The sequence below is a fragment of the Corvus kubaryi genome, unplaced genomic scaffold (assembly GCF_017639235.1).
Source record: "Corvus kubaryi isolate FWS band 111438036 unplaced genomic scaffold, C.kubaryi_AGA036_p1.0 37397, whole genome shotgun sequence".
Lineage (NCBI taxonomy): Eukaryota > Metazoa > Chordata > Aves > Passeriformes > Corvidae > Corvus > Corvus kubaryi.
The window spans coordinates 4,462,176-4,479,493 of record NW_024581136.1 but is presented as its reverse complement, the minus strand read 5'-3'; the positions used below and the strand labels follow the sequence as shown (position 1 = coordinate 4,479,493).

The 17,318-nt window shown below is 36.8% G+C and overlaps 1 protein-coding gene across 1 annotated transcript in view; it reads left to right on the top strand.

The window, feature by feature from the left end:
* Positions 1 to 17,318, top strand: part of CUL3 (cullin 3) — a 55,737-nt gene that overhangs the window by 30,681 nt on the left and 7,738 nt on the right. Inside the window, exons 4-12 of the mRNA XM_042041867.1 lie at positions 2,618 to 2,778; positions 4,070 to 4,184; positions 5,452 to 5,680; positions 7,308 to 7,453; positions 10,336 to 10,512; positions 11,540 to 11,710; positions 13,101 to 13,208; positions 16,291 to 16,415; positions 16,774 to 16,870. Of these exons, the coding sequence (XP_041897801.1) occupies positions 2,618 to 2,778; positions 4,070 to 4,184; positions 5,452 to 5,680; positions 7,308 to 7,453; positions 10,336 to 10,512; positions 11,540 to 11,710; positions 13,101 to 13,208; positions 16,291 to 16,415; positions 16,774 to 16,870 (1,329 nt within the window). The remainder of the gene's footprint in view (positions 1 to 2,617; positions 2,779 to 4,069; positions 4,185 to 5,451; positions 5,681 to 7,307; positions 7,454 to 10,335; positions 10,513 to 11,539; positions 11,711 to 13,100; positions 13,209 to 16,290; positions 16,416 to 16,773; positions 16,871 to 17,318) is intronic.

Here is a 17,318-nt window from a genome sequence, read left to right as displayed (position 1 = left end):
GTGCATCCATGCAGAGATGGGTAAAATGTGGCTATTGGTACCTTACAGTAAGTGACTTCAGATCAGAATTATTTTGCAGTGTAAGCAGGATTGTAATTTATGATAATTGCTGTCTGAAGCTCCATCCTTGTCTCCTGAAAGTTACTCTTACCTTTACGCACCCACTGCTTCTCTCCGTGGGAAGTGATTTCTGTTCAGTAGTGTGTAGCCTTGTCAGTCAAACCTGTTCCCAAATGGGGCTTTCTGTGATTCTTTTTTTAGATTGGGAGAGCTTCCCGCAAATGTGATCTGTTACCAAGGATGAGCAAATCAGCAGGATTAGAAGTGTTAATGTTGCTGCTCTGGTTTGGGTATTGTAGAGAGGTCTGGCTTACTACAGAGGCTGCTGATAAACTGAGAGGAGTTACTATTTCACAATGGCACTGTTTAGCACTGCCACAACAGAAGCTATGTAGATGAGTCATGGCTGTGGCTTTAATCCTTTTAGATACCCTGCTGCCTGTGCTTCAGAGGGCTGAATATTTTTTTGAAATAATAATTCTATTCTTTTTTCTTCAAGTTATATAGTATTAGACGCTACTTTTTAATTTGCTTTTTCATTTCTTTGAAAATGTATTTTAAGTTTGTCTTACTTGAGAATCACATTTACATCTGTTCTTGATGCAAGTGTGTAAATAAGGAAGTAAAATAAACAACCCTGTTTTTAAATAACAGAAAACCAAAAGTAACCTATTCCAAAGACCTAGCCCACCACAAGTCACTGAACTGACTTCATGAGACCAATTAGTAAATGTTCTGCTCTGAGAGCTGAGCGTGCTTCAGAAACCACAGAATAGGCATATCTGACCTGTTCCCGTCTTGTTTTTTCATTTAAATTAAGTGCTGCCTGTCTGAAGGCAGAGAGTGGGAAATCACTCATTAATTGCAGAACCCAGTGTTTTGCTTTCCTCTGGTCACCAAGTGGGAATCTGGCATATAGTTAGTATGTGAAGAATTTTGCCATGTGAATTCAGCTGCTAAATTGTGTGCTGTCTGTTCCTTCTTATTTTTTGAAATTCTGGAATTTATGTAAACACACAGTTTTGAAATACTTTTTCCACTGTCTGAAGCATATTATTTTTTCTTTTAATGGTTTCATTTTCCGGGTGTTTGAGTAGCTTTACTCTTAATTCTGAATGTGATAAAGCACTTAAGATAGTGATACAACCAGGGGAGAAGCTAATCTTTATACTTAATTAAGTAAATTGACCATCATCCTTTATAGAATTTGATTTTTTTTTTTAGTATTATTGTTTTGTTACAGCTATGTACATTTTTATAAAACCTCATCCCAGCCAGATTTGTGAGTGGGTACAAAACATGCATCTTTTTCTGATGTCATTGTCCTGATGCTTAAATGGTAGCAGAGCAGTATTTTTAGTAATTGCCCAAACTATGATATTAGAGGAATGGATTATGCCCTGACAGAAATTAACAAAAATAATGATTGCTTATCTCAGAAAGGGGTTGTAAAAACTCAGTTTTTCTGTTCTTAATATTGTTGTAAGTGGTCTGACCTAGTTGTGGCTATTAATCAAATACATGCATTTTCTGCCTGCTAGTGACTTTGTTAATAGCCTTCCTTTTTTCGGAGTTGATTTGGGAAAGAGGAAAGGAGAGACAAATTTTTGGAGCATTTGTTTGGGTAGCAGTAAGAGACTCAGGGTCTGCTTAGCACTCTCAGTCAATTTTGTATGATGGATTTTGGGCTATGCAGTCTTTAAATGCTGATCTGAGGATCAGCATTGGTTTTTATAGGTAGGTGGATAAAAAATGGGTAGTTGAGGAACTTGATCCTTCCTATAGGCGGAGATTGTATAGGGAGATAGAATTTAAACTTACATTGAAACGTAAAAATACTTTTTTCTCTTCCTCTTCTGTTTTTTTTTTTTGAGGGGGGGGAGTGTGTATGGGCAAGATTATAATGAAACATAAGGTTTTGAAATACTGCTCAAGTTGAATGAAAGTGAGTTTGGGGAGGGTGGAAGGAAGGATGTCTACAGAAGTCCTTATGTACAATTTTGCAGTACTAATCCATAAAGATTTTGATCATAACTCTTCTTGTTTTAGCTCTATATTTGCTGCTCTTTATCTAATGATGCTATTTCAGGAAATTTCACTGAATATTGACTATTTTTTGCCTAAAAGGAGTGGTAGGAAGACTGAGGGTGAGGGAAATTAAATGATTTTTCTTAAAGATCAGAAAGAGATGGATGGAAGAGTTTGAGTAGGTAAGTAAAACCTCCTGCAGATAATGCTATGGATTTAGTCAGTAGTTGGCGATTCCTCTGCACCCAGACTAAAAAGTGGGAAGGCTGTAGATCTGTTCTGGCATGCTTTAGTCATAAATGCTGGGCTTATGCTCCTAAGCCAAGTAGAACTTCCAGCGTAAATGAAGTTTTGGAAAATGGGACTGATTTTGAATTTTGAGGGTATACATAGTTTCTTTCTGTTAAGACAGGGAAAAAATATATTTGGTCATAGTTCCACAACAGAGAAATAATTGATCTCTTGTGCTTTTCAATAGCATAGATGCAGTGAATTCCCAATTTTATTGCTGTTTATGCCCTTGTTCTAGGACCGAGTATATGTGCAACAAAACAATGTGGAGAATGTCTACAACTTGGGCCTGATAATTTTTCGAGATCAAGTTGTACGTTACGGCTGCATCAGGGATCACCTGAGGCAAACTCTGCTGGATATGATTGCAAGAGAGAGGAAAGGAGAAGTTGTAGACAGGTAAGATGTTTGTAAGTGAATGTCTTTGGTTGTAAATAATACCTGTCAGTTTTTAAAGAGTGACTCAGAAACATACACAAATAATTCATTACTTAAGACCACATTTGTGATCACAACTAAAATTTCTCTGTATTCTGGAGTAACATATTTCTTTGTATATTATATTTCAGCATAATGGTAAACAGGGAATCTTGATAATCTATTTTTTTCAATATTTATCTCACGGTTTCTTATTAAAACTTTCATCGAATGTCTCCATTATCACACTGTGCCAGAGCTTTTGATCACAAAGCAGAGTTTTGACAATTTTCCGCCTCTTGCTACCTTGTATTTCCCCTGTACTTAGAGGTTGTTTAATTTTCTTGTACCTTTTCGTTTATTTATGATGTTTCCTCTTTTAATTCCAATTCCTCTTCCTCATGTTTTGATCGGTTTGTTTTTCAGCAGTTTAGTTGCATCTCTAAGTTTTAAGTCTGTTTCTCAGCTTCATTGGTTGGTTTAATAGAAGTGGAAGTTTTGTACCACCCACTGCAGATACTGCAGCTGAAAGAGCTGCAGATTTGCAAGTATTCCTGTGCTTCTCCAGTTTCAGAACAGCTGTTGCATGTAGGGATATGTAAACTCCTTGCTAACCTGGCTGCAGTTCTCTGACTAAGATTGCCTAACATGCAATTTAGGAAAAGAAAAGTACTCCCCAGCTACAGCTGTGTATTGTCCCCTGCTGCCAGAAAGTGGAATCTTTTTCTAGATGCAGTTATTTTGTTTTCATTAACTTGCTGATATATTTGAATTTTGGTGGTGTTTATTTTGTGTTCAGTTGGGGGTTTTAAAATTTTTTTTTAGATTTTTGTATGGTTGGCTTTTTTTAAACAGCCAACCATCCAAAAGCTTCAAACTTTGCATAGCAACTTCCATGTGTGCAATTGTTTTGAATTGCTCAATTCTGACCTATGTGTGCAGTTTTCTTTGAAGTAGTATTTTGGGTTAATTTCTTATATGTTATAATATATTCTTCATCATTTTATGACTTAGTAGAACTTGAGACCTGTGTCCTTGTCATTGCATTTAAAATACTTAATAAATATTGTCAGCTATTTAGTTTTGAACAAAACCAAACAATTTTGCTGCTGTAGTGTTCTTGAAAATGTCATGTACTGAACAGATTAGAATGGACTTTCTATTACTACTTTTTATTAAAGCTAATATTGTGTTATGAGTTGTTATTCTGCTGTGTACTCTGTCTTACAAGCACGTAGATTTCTCAAGTTGTTAACAACTTACTTTTTGGCAGAGGCGCAATAAGAAATGCTTGCCAGATGTTAATGATTCTAGGTCTTGAAGGAAGGTCAGTCTATGAAGAAGACTTTGAGGCTCCATTTTTGGAGATGTCTGCAGAATTTTTTCAGGTACAGCAGTATTCTAATACCATATTTGGAATGTTATTATTACTGTCTGGAATTGTCAGATTTGGTGGTACTTAACATACTTGTTGCTTTTTTGAAGAGTATGTCCATCTCCATTAAATGAAATAAGAAAAATAGTCACTAATTTTGCAGGAAAAAGTAACACAGATTTTACAGAATTAGTGTAATTTGAATGTAGTTTTGAGCCATGGGTGCCAATAACATATAAAGTAATCATCATGCTAATCTTGTGCCTGCTTTAGGCTGTTTCATGTAACTTAGTCTACCTCTGCTTTGCCCCCAGTCTTTTTGAAATGCCAGTAGCATGAAAGGCTCAAACTGAGGCTGGGAAACCTGTCAAACTGCTTTTGAGGAAACTTTGTTTCCTTCATAGTTCCTACATTTGTGAGTTATTTTTTGTAATAAAATAAACCAAGTCAAGGAATTAAGCATATCCAAGTGGCTCTGCAATTGTTGATCAGCCACCAAATAATACATTGCAAATATTTTGTGAGGTTTTTGTTTTGTAAGATACTTGGAGGAGGAAAGCCAGTTGGTGCTTGTTGAGTGTAATCATGATCTTCTATTGCTGGAAATTGATAGAAATTTTAAAATCATGTTAAAATATACCTAGATAAGGTAATTTGTGAGTCTCCCAGTTCTTATGCAGGATCAGCTGTCATATGCTCTGATCCTCCAAACTTCCTTGCAAAGCAGAAGTATATGTTGCACAGCCATTTAAATGTCATTGTGTTCTGTTTTTCATAAGTGCTTATATAAAATTAAGAAAAATAATTACTTTCTTTTAAGTTCTATTACTTAGCTCTGCCTAAGAAATAAGACATCTTTTCTCCAAAGACTCTGCTGACCAATATGAGTAAAAACAGTTTGACATGAAATAATGTGCTCAGCATTGTCAGTAAAGAAAATGAGAACAGCCATAAACTGATGTTTGGAAGGAATTTTTGATCCTTCCCTTTCCCCATCTTTGTTTTCTTTGAACCTGTGGCTAACACCCTAGTCAGTAACTAGAAACCAGCTTGGCTTGGGTTGCCTTAGTATGAAAAATACCTTGTTTATATTGCATGTACCCCCTTATGTAACACATTTAGCATAATAGAACCTTTATTTTGTGTTAAGTGTGTATGTAAGTCTTGGATGTGTTGGACATGCTGTGTTTGATTTGAACTTGCTTGTAAATGCTGATCTGACATGTTTTCTTTTTACCCTTTACAAAAATGTCTAAAGTATTAATTTTTGTTAATCACAGATGGAAAGTCAGAAATTTTTAGCTGAAAACAGTGCTTCTGTATATATAAAGAAAGTAGAAGCTAGAATTAATGAAGAAATAGAGCGGGTGATGCATTGTCTGGATAAATCAACAGAAGAACCCATTGTGAAAGTTGTTGAGAGGGAGCTTATTTCCAAGCATATGAAAACTATAGTGGAAATGGAGAACTCTGGGCTAGTTCATATGCTGAAAAATGGGAAGACAGAAGGTAAGACTGCATCACTGGTGAAACACAAATGCTTCTGATACTGTTTATTATTTTTAAACATGGGATAAGTCAAGCTTAACATTTGTGTTCCTGTGCAATTGTGGAAACACTTAGTGACTCTGTTTTGCAAACATCTGAGAATACTCAGTGACTATTAGATGGCTCTTAAAACAGAGCCCATACACTTGTTTCTATTTAGTACCGGATACAGGTACTTTTTTGGTAAACCAAGTATCTCATGAGAAAAGCACAAATCTGTTGTAGTGGTTTTTGTCACCAGTTGTCCATGAGCCATTTTATTACTTCCATTCCTCTAATATGTATTTGTAAAAATGCATCACATTTTTTGGCCCACAGGCAATTATTTAAGAAATACTTGTGTAAAAGACTTAAACAGAAGTATTGCAGGACCAATTCTTGGGGAGGGAGCATTGTTGCAGAAAGGAGTTGGCCGTTTCTAAGGAGGTGGTTGAAACAGAAGGGCTTGGCTTCATTTGCTTTTCCCTGATAGACGTTAATGTGGGAGAGAGTGACTGAATGAAAGCTATTATGGAAATAGAGCATAAGTTTCTAAAGCAGCATAACGAAGAGAGTGATTGTAGTATCTATATTTAGAAATGAGTGCTCACAGTAAAGCCATGAGAATGGGGAGCAGCCTTGCTGCGTAGATTAATGGCCTTTGTTCATTAAAGCAGCTTCACAATTACTAGGTGATATTCAGAGCACAAAGTGAGCACATTTCCTAGCTGTAAAAAAAGAATTATTGTGTTGAGAAAGAGATTTTACCATACTTAATCGCTTTTTCTTTAATATCCAGTTTAGATAACGTTCAGGCTGAGGGTGCAAGGATATTGAAGGTTATTAATAAAATACAGGAATTTGTTTAACTTTTATAGGCCTTGGTTTGATTCAGGTAAATAGTAGAGTGTAAATGCTGCTTTGTGAAGATGAGATTTTGCATAAACGTACAAGAATGGATTGTTCTTTTGGAAAGCAATGTTTAGCCTAAGCCACTTCTCAGTATTTTAGGTGGATGAAACATAGTGTAAAAGTATATGACTGGCTTTAAGACAAATATACATTATACTCCAAATTTTTACCAGGTTTTGCTTTTAATGCAAAAACAAGCTTCTCATTAGTCCTGTCCTATTTGGTTTAACTTAGTTAAAAGAACAAAAACAAAAAATCCAACCCAAAAATAAACAAGAAAAAAAAAGCCACCAAACTTTTGATACAGTGCTTGATTTTGGGAATGATAATCTTTGGAGCTACCTTCTTAAATACCACTGGAAAACATAATATTGCTGAAGTTCTAATAGGTTCACTATCCTGAAGCATTAGCATCATCTTTTGCTTGCCTGGAGGTCAGCAATGACAGATTCCCTGCTACAGACAACCTAGAATAATTGAATACAGTCTTTGTTTTTCATTTTGAGGCTGCTGCAGTCAGCATGTTGTCAGGGCTGAAGGAAAGATGAGATTAGAAGAATCTTATGCTTGAGCTGTTACAGGATGCTTTCTGTGGCTCAAGTGGCTGAACTTCTATCAGCTTTAGCTCTGAGATGAATGAGTTACAGAAGTGTAACACACAGAGGTGTCCTGCATAATGTCTCATTCTTGTTTGCAGACCTTGCTTGTATGTACAAGTTGTTCAGCCGTGTGCCAAATGGTCTGAAGACAATGTGTGAGTGCATGAGCTCCTACCTGAGAGAGCAAGGTAAAGCACTGGTTTCTGAAGAGGGAGAAGGAAAGAATCCAGTTGACTACATTCAGGTAGTTAAAGTATTTAACGTCCTTCTCTTCCCCACATTCCCTGTATTAGCAGTTCACCACCTACACAATTTATAAGGTATAGCTTAGTATTGATTCAAAAGGGGTTGTTATTAATAAGCTAAATTTAAACATTTTTTTAATGTACATTCCCTGAACCTTCAGATATGTTTAGAACTCTTACTTAGTGTGTGCTTTCCAAGCAACTTAAGTTTTTGTGCTTTTAGTAGTTGCTTGTAATAAACAACATATTCAGCCTAATTATCTAACTGCTGGGAACTTCTTGGATTTCCCTAAATGCTGTGTCTCCAGAGTGAGTTGTACATCTGCTGGCAAATAGCTTTATAGTGTCCACTTTGTTTAATTTTATGTAACATTAGCTATCAGTGTTTATTGAGGCAAAAATCACATGGCAATATTTCATGGCAAGCTTAACTGTGACTGAGAGATGAGTGTTTATCAGTCATAACAAATTACTCATTCCATTCTCTGTCTGCCTGAGAAACAGAACAGGTCTGCACGTTTAAAGATGTGAGTGTTCTTTCTTGTTCTCTCTCTCACTAAGTGATGTGTACCATTAATTTATAAAGATCACAAAATATGCTTCAGAACTTTTTGTCATCTTTTCCATTGTCTTTGAGAAGATGGTTTGAAATTTGCATATAAAGCCTTTAGAGTTCATTGAACCTTAAAGCTGTGTTTCTATAGCTGGAAGATGTTTTGTATTTAATGTGAAGGTGTGTATTCATTAAACATTGAGGTTTTTAAAAATGTGTGGTTCAAGTCCTTGTGTCTGTTCTTAGTGAGAAACATGTAATATTGTATGTCTGTCAGTCTCTGGTGTTCTGTTTGAAAACAGTAACTGCACTAGAACTGGTTACTATTTGAAGAAGCCATTTGAGTATAAAAACATTTTTGATTGGATTATTAATTTTCTGGCAATGCTGAAGAAAACTTCTTACCAGGCTTGAACAAGAATCACCTCTTCAAGGCCTGGTAAAAGGAAGAGAGAATGCCCTTGAAAAAATTGTTAGGTGTAATGATTAAGGACTCTTACATTTGTGGTGGTGTGATTTAGGAAAAAAAAAAAGGGGGGGCGGGGAGGGGTGCAAATGATGTGGAAAATAAGTATCTGGATTACTTTGAAGTAATTTTCACTCCTCATGGGCCTAAAGAGGTATCATAAAAAATTCAACTGAGAAAGATAGATATAGAAACTTAATTATAACGCTGTTATCAAGGTTTCCTGTCACAAAGGCGAAGAGGCTGAGGAAGACTTGCAGCCATACCCATGTGCTTTGGCAGAGCTCAGCCCCTCAGTATGGACCCCAGCATCTCACGAAGATGTCCCAGGGCAGGGATTGACACTCAGTTACTGAAAAACCCCCAAAAAGGTTTATCCACCACTTCCACTGAGGTGATGGAAGCAGAGAGAAATACCTATGAATTGAGAAACCACCTTGCTCTTCTCATCTCAGCCATGTTCACATGAATCTGTCATGGACAATAGCACTAAGGAGACAGACATAGAAGCTGCATTAAACCATCAAGAAAAACAGCTCCGTCATAGCTCAGCACTGCTTCCACAACATGACATCACCCTGAGCATAATTGGTGAGATGATTGCACAAGCATTGCCAGGGGATTAGATTAAAAACTTTGTATGAATAGTTTGAAGGGATGTTGAAATGCTTTTGTAATTCAAGGTACTAATAGTTTCTCCTGTTTAACACCAGGTTGTTCAGATGGTGTACTCCTGGAGAGGAGACATGAGCTAACCTTGGTAAACAGAGAGACAGTGAGATTTACTTTGAATTTAAAATTTCTAATACGCATTAATTAGCCTGTCTAAAGATCATTCCTTTAAGTGAGATGGTGAGTTCCTAAGAAACATTACTACTTCTTTGAGTAATTCTTGAATGGCTTCTTTAAGTAACCGCATATGAATAATTTCTTAAAAACCTAGAGACTTAAATACCATTTAACCTGAACAGTTTTTGCAGGCAGTGGTTGTCCATTACAAATCTAACTCTCAAGTGAAATTTCCTCCCCCTGCCTGCCAAATACTGTCTGTTATAACCTTTGTGTGTCATATATACTTAGCAAGGTGCTCAGGTGATTTTAAGATGCTTTCGCCTTCTATATGCAGTTGCTTTAACCCTGGGTGAAGATGGTGCAAACCCTAAAAATGACGCTAGGAGTCCAATGGTTTAGTTCAGAGGAAGTGGTTCAGTTCAGGTTCCTGGTGCTTGTATCCAACTTTCACATGCGCCCAGTGACTCCGAATCAGCAGGAAACACGCGACTGAATAATGCAGAACATGTCCCTGGATTAAATTAGAGGGAAACAAAAACGCTGACAAGTTTAGGCCTGTTGTTGCATTGTGTTTTAGGAGAAAACTTGTTGAGTAGCTCTAGGGATGCACTTAATGGGTGCTTAACCTCAGCTTTCCCAGATGCTGTGTTTATGATACTGACTTTGTCTGTGTTGTTTGAAATAGAAAAGGCTTAATGAGTGCAACAAATACCTCCTTTAAGTTGCAGATTCAAAAATACAGGAAATCAACCTGTTTAACAAGGGTGTTTAAAAAGCTTTCTTAATCTGAGAAGTGTATTACAGCAAACTGCACCAGTATTTGACACCAATAATTTAGCCAGTTTATCTAAAAATTGCTTCTATAAGAGATTAATGGCAGCAATAGAAATGTAAAAATGGAAACAAAATTTCAGATAGTTTCTAACGATGCTGAACAGAGAGCATTGCAGAACCTCTGACTGTAGATCTGGTCTTGTCTATTGCCTCATCTATTATTATTGTTTCCCAGCTTACAACTTCATAGCAGTGAAAATGGTTTTGTTGGGTTTTTTTTGGGTTTTTTTTGAAAGGGTTTACTGGACTTGAAGAGTAGGTTTGATCGCTTTCTTCAAGAATCTTTCAATAATGATCGGCTCTTCAAGCAGACAATTGCGGGTGACTTTGAGTACTTCCTCAACCTCAACTCCAGGTCTCCAGAGTACCTCTCATTATTTATTGATGATAAGCTGAAAAAGGGAGTCAAGGGAGTAAGTATAAATCAACTCAAAATATCATGCTTTTTGCTGTGTAAACTTGGATTGAATTAAACTAAGCTACTTTTCTAAGAATTATTTTTATATTAAGAGAAATGACAGTACTACCTTAAAAAGGTATGTATAACACATCTGAGCTCATAATACTTCAGATCTAAACTTACAGAAAAATCAGGCACAAGATCTGTGTGGCATGTCACCTCCCTCTTGAAGCAGCATACCTAAACTACTTCTAGCAGATGCTTCCTCAAAAAACAGTCGGGTTGTAGTAGATTCTGCAGCTCCCTTCTTTTGAAACCTTACATATAATTTCCTTAAATATATTTATAGTTTGGAAGCTGCTCTCAGTATCTAATAATTTCTTTTGAAAATTAATTTGGTTAGGGAAAAGGGTTTGACTTCTCAGCTTTTTACTGTTTTTACATACCAGGGGTCTGTTACCGTATCTGTCATCTAAGTACGTCTGTTGCCTTCAGTCTTTGCTTCTTTCATGTAATTTTCTGAGGTACAGAACCCAGAACTGGACGGATGGTTCAGCTGAGGCTTCAGTTATTCTCAATAAAACTGAATATTAGAGCATGCAACTTACGCTTTGGTAATCAAATAATAAATTCTATTTTTTTATAAAACAAATAATCATTTTATTTGTTGTGGCACTAGATGGGCTTTGCAAAACAAATCTTAAAAGCTTTCATTCCAAATTAACTTTTCATACTCCTAATACTGATTTCTATCAGTGCTTTTTAAAACTTACACAGGAACTTTTAATGTATTTATCAAGGCATTCTACCCATTCAGTGTTTCCCTTCTCCCTTTCTCTTGCCTTTCCCTTCATTTTAGGTTTATTTCTTACTCCACTTTATTAAGTTTGTGCACTGTTCTTTCGGCTGTCAGTCATATGGTGAACCAGTTTTGTTGGCTACTGTTAGACCACCTGCTGCTATGAATTACTTTAAGTATGTAGGTTGTGTAAGACACTTGTGCTGGAAGATTAAAACCCAACAGATTATTTCTTTTACAGCTAACAGAGCAAGAAGTAGAAACTATATTGGATAAGGCAATGGTATTATTCAGGTTTATGCAAGAGAAAGATGTTTTTGAACGCTATTACAAGCAGCACTTGGCAAGAAGACTTCTCACAAACAAGAGTGTTTCAGATGACTCTGAGAAGAATATGATCTCCAAATTAAAGGTAAAACAGTACTTGCTTTCTTTTTAGGGGGTTTTCTCTTTATTTTTTATTTTAGATAGATATGGTTCCTTCTGGTTTTACATGAGATGTATAGATAACATTAATCTTGATTGGTGCTAAATACAGAGTTGATTTTGAAAGCCTCAACCGAAAATGCAAAGGGTTTTTCCGAATATTTTCATTGAACTGAAAGGAAGGAAGTACTGAAAAGCCCCTGTGATGAGTGCAATCTAGAAAATAAAATCTTTTTGTACGTTTAAAACTTTTTCAATAATAGGACAACTGCAGTGACTGAATTTGAAGATAAGACTGTGTGTTATCCCAGGTTTTCTGTTATTCACAGTGCAATTTTATTATTGCTTGTGGTGTTGTTTTTTAGTTGCCTCCATCAGCAGACCGGTGATAATACTCAATTCCTTTTTGGTTAAGGAGTTTGGAAAAAAAATACCTTCATATCAGTCTCTAGAAACACATTTTCCTTAACTGGTTAAATACCAAGAGATGGATTAAATAGACCAAGAGATGGAGAAGAAAGTAAAGCCTGAAGCTGAACAGACCTTAAAGGAAGTTCTATTGCAGCTTCTTCCTAAGTGGCATGACAAATAACTAGAGAACTTCTGAAGCAGAGGGATCCTAAAATCAAACTTCACTGATCCTTAATTTTTATGTTTATATTCTATCAGTGAGTGAAGCCTATTTGTATCAGATGTCTCCAAATTTCTCAGTATTAATTCTTTCTCAATTACCTCTCCATCACTTTTAGCCTGGTGATTCAGAAGGCACACATTTGGAAGATGAATCAGTGGACATGAAGGACCCTCTTAAGAACTGCTGAAGCTAACATGCTTCCTTTTCCATTGTATCACAGTATGGCTTAGAAATGGGCGCACAGTCCTGTATGTGCAACTGAAATGCATCAGCTTGTGCACATCTGCCTGTGTGCAGATGTCCCTGATTCTCACGAGGCCTAGGAATCTTGCTGGGTAACCTGCAGACAGCCTTCAAATGAAACAGTCCTAGGACAACAGGAGTTTCCTTGTGATATAAGTAGTGTTCATTTCCCTTTACAGTCTTGTGGTCAAAGCAAGTGGAAGTGTATGTCTTGATTTGATTAGCTTTCAGAGTTTTTTTAATATGATATAGAAAGCTAAAACAAAGATACAATAATGGAGAAAAGAGAAGGAAAGCAAGTTAAGAGCTGTGTAGGGTTAGATCTTTATATAAGATAGGAAACTTTTCTAAGATCTGAATGTAATGCAAATGGAAATTCCAGTAAAACTACAGAAATGTAATTTTGGGGATTTATAAACTAGCTTTAGTCTTGTAGTTTGCCTATCAGAAGCTTTATTTTCATAGTGCTGGTACAACAAATTATTTTGTGTGATTTTAGACTGAATGTGGATGTCAATTCACGTCAAAACTGGAAGGAATGTTCAGGGACATGAGCATCTCAAACACAACGATGGATGAGTTTAGGCAACATCTTCAGGCGACAGGGGTAAGTGCTGGGGTCTGTGTGCTTGTCCTTTAAGTTCAGTACAAACCCTGCACTTCTGTCCACGCTTGTGGTTTTTCATTTGTTCCTAAATGTGTGTGCCGAGAAGGACTTTGTCAGCTTGTGCAGATTGTTCCTTTTACTGTGTTTCTTATGTTATAAACTGTGTTAGCATTGCCTGAAATGCCAGAGTCGGTTCGGAGCTCGATCCACAGCTCGAGTAGCACCAGTTTCGTTCCGTAAAATCCGTGTGCCCAAAGGGCTGGGCCGTGGGTGTGCGGCTCAGCAGCTCTGCCGGGCGGCACCGTCCGGCCGTGCCGTGCTCCAGGGGCCAACTGCCAGCTGCCATGTGTGTTTCCCAAACCCCGCATTGCCAGCAAAGCCGTCTCGCTCCCATTCTTCAAAGTTAATCGCCAGTTGTGACGTGTATTTTTTGCTAAGAGCAAGAAAAATACTGCATGCTGCAGGTATTTGCAAAGCACGCCATCTCATATTGAACTTTCCTGACACAATTAATGCCTTTGCTAAAAGCAAAACTGCCATTTTATTGCAAATTTCAAAATTCAGTTTTTCAAATTTTATTGCAAATTGTCAAATATGAATTTAGTTGTTTAATTAGAAAAAATTACACCTTCTTGTAAAAGTAGGCCTCTGGAATATTTTATGGAGACATCATTCTTTTTGAGATACCAATTTACTCTCTCTAAAACACTTTTTTTTTGTACTGATACTCAGCAGCTAACAGTATATAATAAGCAGCCAAGTAATTCCCTGTGTGCAGGTAGGCAGGGTCTGTACATCAAGTCTGTTTGAATTGGTTTCAGAAGTCTGAATGCCAAGAATATTTTCATGGATTTACTCTGTCCAATGTCCCTGGTTGTGCAAGGTGATATGAAATCTTTGCAGTCTTGAAGCAATTGGCTGAAATCCTCTTCATCAGCATACTGTGAATCATCATGAGTAGAACAGCAGCATGTTCTCTAAGTGGATTCAGAAGAGGAGAGGATGTGGATAAAGGTGTTTGTGGACAGGCACCTTTTACTACTGGTTTGTTTGGTTTCCTTGCTTTAGAGGCTAGTCATGTTTTGCTTCTGGAATGCTTGAAATATTAATTTCAATAAAAACTTGCTAGAGCATTCCCATTTTTTAGGTGTCATGCTAGACTTCAACATGCAGAGGGAAAGGGGATTGTGCTAAAGGTCCATGTACTTTACGTGACAGTCTTAAAATGAGTGAGTTAATAAATGATGTCTCTATCTTCTTTTTAGCTATGTACAGCTAAGAAGATGAATTTAAAATGTTAACAGATGTTCTGTTAGGCCTTATTTGAAACTTCACCTTTCTCTTGGCAAGACACCAGTTCATGTGATGGTTGCCTTTTGGTCAACCTAATCGTGTCCTTTTATAGAAATTTCTGGAGTTACTGTTTATGACAGAAGTACATGTGTTTCTATTAGTGTCAGTAATATTTGAGAGGAAATACAGGAAGATTTGGGCAATTTTGTTACTGTTAAATTGCTGGTGATACTGTGTTTTATATGAAATAGTTTGTTCTGCTCCGGTTTGAACAATTTGGGTACCTTGAATGTGTACAGTGCCTCCTAGAGGAGTCAGGCGTCTGCTTTTCTCTAAAGAATCCTACCTGCAAAGTTTCCTGCTGGATCCTGTATCCTGAGATACAGGCTGTGCCAAGGTCTTTGTAGATGATTGGTTTGCTCTCAGGAAGTGGAAAGCTTAGCACCAGGAAAAGTCCAGGCTAATAGATTGAGAAATTTCTGCAATGTGTTCCTGGAACATTTGCTGGAGCTCTGTAAAGACTGGATCACTTCAGGGCACTTTCCACTAGTTCATGCTATTTTTATGCTGAAAAGATGTCCTATATAATAAAGTGCTTCCAAAACTTTTTCATGTCACCAACTGCTTAGTGCTCTTAATAATGTAAGGTGGGAGGCATTCTAAATTAATGCTGTGTTCTGGTCTGGCAAAGACCAAAAAATTTTGGGAAACAGTTGCCATCGCAGCTCAGATCCTTCAGTTCCAGATAAATATATTTTTTGTGTCCTCCTGTCTGCACTGATGGCCTTTTCCCACACTTTGGCTAAAGGAAGAAAACTGTTGAAGCTTGTTTAGGTTTTTCAGAAGTTTCCAGGGCACAGTTGGTTGGTGCACACAGGCATTCAGTACACACAATACAAAAACTCTGCTGTAGTGCATGGGGATGCTACTCTGCTGTTGAATAGTGAAAGTTTCTGAGTTCAGGTGGCAGTTTTTGACCTTCTAAAACATAATATGCTCTATTTCTGTGTAGTGGATTTATATAAGTTGAATATTGTATACTTTGGTTTTTATTGTTCATAATGTGTGTTCTTTGAAGGTATTGGTTCTACCTCCTAGAGCTGAAAGCAGTCAGTTTTAAGCTTAAAAATGCTCAGCTTAGTTGGGATACCTAGTGGGAATTATGCGTCACTGGTAGCCAGATCTTTACTGTCTGCCAACACATCTTTATAGATCAGCACTTCAGCTGGGGCATGTTTCCTCACCAGTGCTGCATATTCACAGTCAGGGCTGTCTTTAAGGAAAGAGGATAGGTGGGCTGTGTTAAAGTGAGTAACTGTTGGCATTGCAGTCCACAGGTAAGCTCTCTATGGTTCAACATCAGATATTCAGTATTTCCTCTCTACTTCCAGAGAGTACATTTAGAAAGAGTTACTTTGAAACTGACACATTTAGTGCAAACCAGCTTTATTGCATGTCATCAGAAAACCTATTTAGAAAGATTTGTTGCACATATTGTAAGTTCTGTTTATGATCACAGACATTTAGTTCTTGATTAAGAATTTATTTTGTTCAATTCTGTATGCTTTTAAATGCCAGAGGGGAATAATGTAGAGGATTTTTGCTGTACCATCTACTCTGACAGTGATAAATTAATTTATTTGTCTGGTTTTGTAAAAAGAATGTTGACAGATACATCTGTTTCTTTCGTAGTTAGACAAAATTCCAAGCATTTTACACTGATATAGAAAAAGTGGTGAAACATGGTCTTGTTTTAAAATAGTGTATGTTTTCTTCCAATTACCCTTAGGTCTCATTAGGAGGTGTTGATCTCACAGTGCGTGTCCTCACAACAGGTTACTGGCCTACCCAGTCAGCCACACCAAAGTGCAACATCCCTCCAGCTCCCAGACATGCTTTTGAAATATTTAGAAGGTATGTATTAAAACAGATTTTTAGGTAGTTTCTTCTTTTGAGAAGAAACTTTTTAAACTTGCCTGTACAGATTTTTTTTTTTCACGTGTACAGATTTTTTTAACAGTTTTACTGTTAAAGATGTGCTGACAAACTGCTCTTCTTTAGCTCATGTGAAAATTGGAGAATGCAATGCTTGATGTTTTGGGAGATTTTAAATAGAATTCTGGCAAAAGTTAATGTTTTGAAAAAGCGGAAGGTTATAAATGTTTTAAGAATGTCCTCAATAGCTCAAAAAGGCTATGTAACTTTTTAAAGGGATTTATTCTTCAATACAAAATGTGAACTATATATTATTTTCAATTCAATTCTATTACAGATTTTATTTAGCCAAACACAGTGGGCGACAGCTGACACTCCAGCATCACATGGGCTCTGCAGATCTCAATGCCACTTTCTATGGGCCTGTTAAAAAGGTAGGAAATCAAGATTATGTAAATATTGTATCTCTTTTTAAAAGTAAACAAATGCATATTTTTTAGTAACTTCAGAATTCTGTAAAATAAAAGCAAGCCCATTGAGAATGTAAGGATGAGAAAAAGATGCCTTCCATCAGCCTTATAGTCTGATTCTTTCTTTGTAGCAGTTTTGCTTTGACTTTTTTCCCTCCCCCCGAATCTAATTTGAATGCATCGCTCAGCATTACTTGTAGAAAAGTAGTAAATGTGATCTTGAAGGGATCTCAATGGTTTGAGTGGTTTGGGTTTTTTGACTGGGTTTTTTTAGTCAAAAGTGAAAAGAAATTTGTTAGAGTTTTTTTGCTAAGCCAATTTCAGCCTGCTTTTCCTATGCAGAATGCAGTGTAGACAGCATTTTTTCAAAAACAAGATTCTAAGCAGAGTTTATATAACTACAATGCTTAAT